This window comes from Saprolegnia parasitica (assembly GCF_000151545.1).
Source record: "Saprolegnia parasitica CBS 223.65 unplaced genomic scaffold supercont2.77, whole genome shotgun sequence".
NCBI classification, from domain to species: Eukaryota; Oomycota; class Saprolegniomycetes; order Saprolegniales; family Saprolegniaceae; genus Saprolegnia; species Saprolegnia parasitica.
The window spans coordinates 91,831-93,537 of record NW_012156471.1 but is presented as its reverse complement, the minus strand read 5'-3'; the positions used below and the strand labels follow the sequence as shown (position 1 = coordinate 93,537).

General features: G+C 57.8%; 1 protein-coding gene across 1 annotated transcript in view; it reads left to right on the top strand.

Annotated features, from left to right (window-relative positions):
* The window catches only part of SPRG_21123 (TKL protein kinase), a gene marked incomplete at both ends in the record, with an annotated part of 5,505 nt that extends 4,370 nt beyond the window's left edge, over window positions 1-1,135 (top strand). The window contains 3 exons of the mRNA XM_012351282.1: window positions 20-564; window positions 609-731; window positions 797-1,135. Coding sequence (XP_012206672.1) covers window positions 20-564; window positions 609-731; window positions 797-1,135 — 1,007 coding nt within the window. The remainder of the gene's footprint in view (window positions 1-19; window positions 565-608; window positions 732-796) is intronic.
* Window positions 1,136-1,707: the final 572 nt, after the last annotated feature.

Here is a 1,707-nt window from a genome sequence, read left to right as displayed (position 1 = left end):
AACGTCTCACCACTGCAAGTCGCATGGGTGGTTGCGAATGCGCTTGCCGATTTGCACCACAACGGCGTCTTCCACCAAGATCTTGAGAGCTACAACGTCCTTCTCTCGTCGACCAACTACATAAAAGTCGCGAACCTCGGTTCTGACCTCGAGCCGGACGCAACGACGGGCAAGAGCACTCCGTACTGGACCGCCCCCGAGGTGCTAGCATCGACGAGCAACTACAGCTTCGCAGCTGACATTTACTCGTTTGGCGTCATTTTGACCGAGCTGGACACGCTTCAGCTGCCTTATCACGATGCCAAGGGCCTCGGGTACTGGGGTATCATCGACGGCGTGCGTCTCGGCAACCTCCGTCCGACAGTAAGCGCGAATTGTCCCCATTGGCTTCAACATCTCGCCGACGCCTGTCTGTCGTTCGACCCGACGCAGCGTCCGTCGGCACTCATGATCGTCGAGTCTCTCCAGAAGCTACTCCATCGCAGCGAAGAGGAGCTTTCGGCGCCTGCCGTGCGAGAACCCGAGATCAAGTTGGCCGCGCCAAGTGACGCGGGTAGCTCCATGGTACATGCTGCTGTCTGGAAAAGTGTTTTTTCATGTCGGTGTAGGAAGTGCTGTCCGACGAGAGCCCGCGGCCACCGACGAGCGAGGGGTCGAGCGACGCTGTTGTAGCGTCCGCTATCAATGCGGCCACGCCGCCCATGGCACCTGCAATGTCGACTGACACGCCGGTGCGAGCAAGAGCACGCATTCTGTGGACGATGATATCTCACATTCTTGCTGGCGTCGATCATAGACGTCGTCGTTGTCGCCTTCCTTGATCCTTGTGAGCACGCGCGCCGTGTGCCAGCTCTGCCGCGCGTCCAACTCGCTGCTCGCGTCGCACTGCGAAGCCTGCGCGGGACCCTTAGCCACTACTGCGTCCAAGCTCAAGGCTCTCTTGAAGCGCCTAGCCGTCGCCAAGAAGAACGGATTTGAGATCGACGACGGTCTTTTCTGCGACTGTTGCGACGCACACCAACCGATGGAAGCGACAATCTGTAGCGTCTGTGAAGAAGAGCTTCCGACCGACCACGAGCAGCTGTCCATCCTCATTCTACGCATCGAGCAAGCGACCAAGTCGCCAAAGGCCTAATATCTCCCAGCGACATGTCTCGATGCTAGTACAACGCAATTCCATTCTTTGATGCAGCCCTTTCGCACAAGGAACTCATGGCGGTGTTTAATCAACTTTGATTGTGGGTTTCGGCTCACGGCAGTTGGATCGCTCCAAGAGCTGCTCAGTCACAGCGAGGAAGCGCTGGTGACGCCTATCAAGAGTGAGCCAACAACCAAGCCAACGGCCAAGCCGAGTGTTGTGGATAACCTCGTGGTATCGGGAGTCGGTTGTATGGTGATTTTCATGTTAGACTACGATGTCTGGCGAGAGTCCACAGCCCTCGATCCAGCCACCGGCAGACGCACTGTCTATTGGCGCCGGCACAACGGTCGCTATCATCGCACCCGCGTCTTCCATGGCACCTCCAAGGTCCACTGGCTCGGCGGTGAGAGTGGCCTTTCTCGTTTCGTTGTGGCATTCCGAGTGGCAAAATGTTGTCCGGATACCATTGTATTCGGCATGTGCCGACTCTTGTGGCCAGATTGCAGCTGGCCAAAGCAAAGTCGCGGAGCAGGACAGCAGGTCCCGGCCAGCGCGGTCAAGACGAA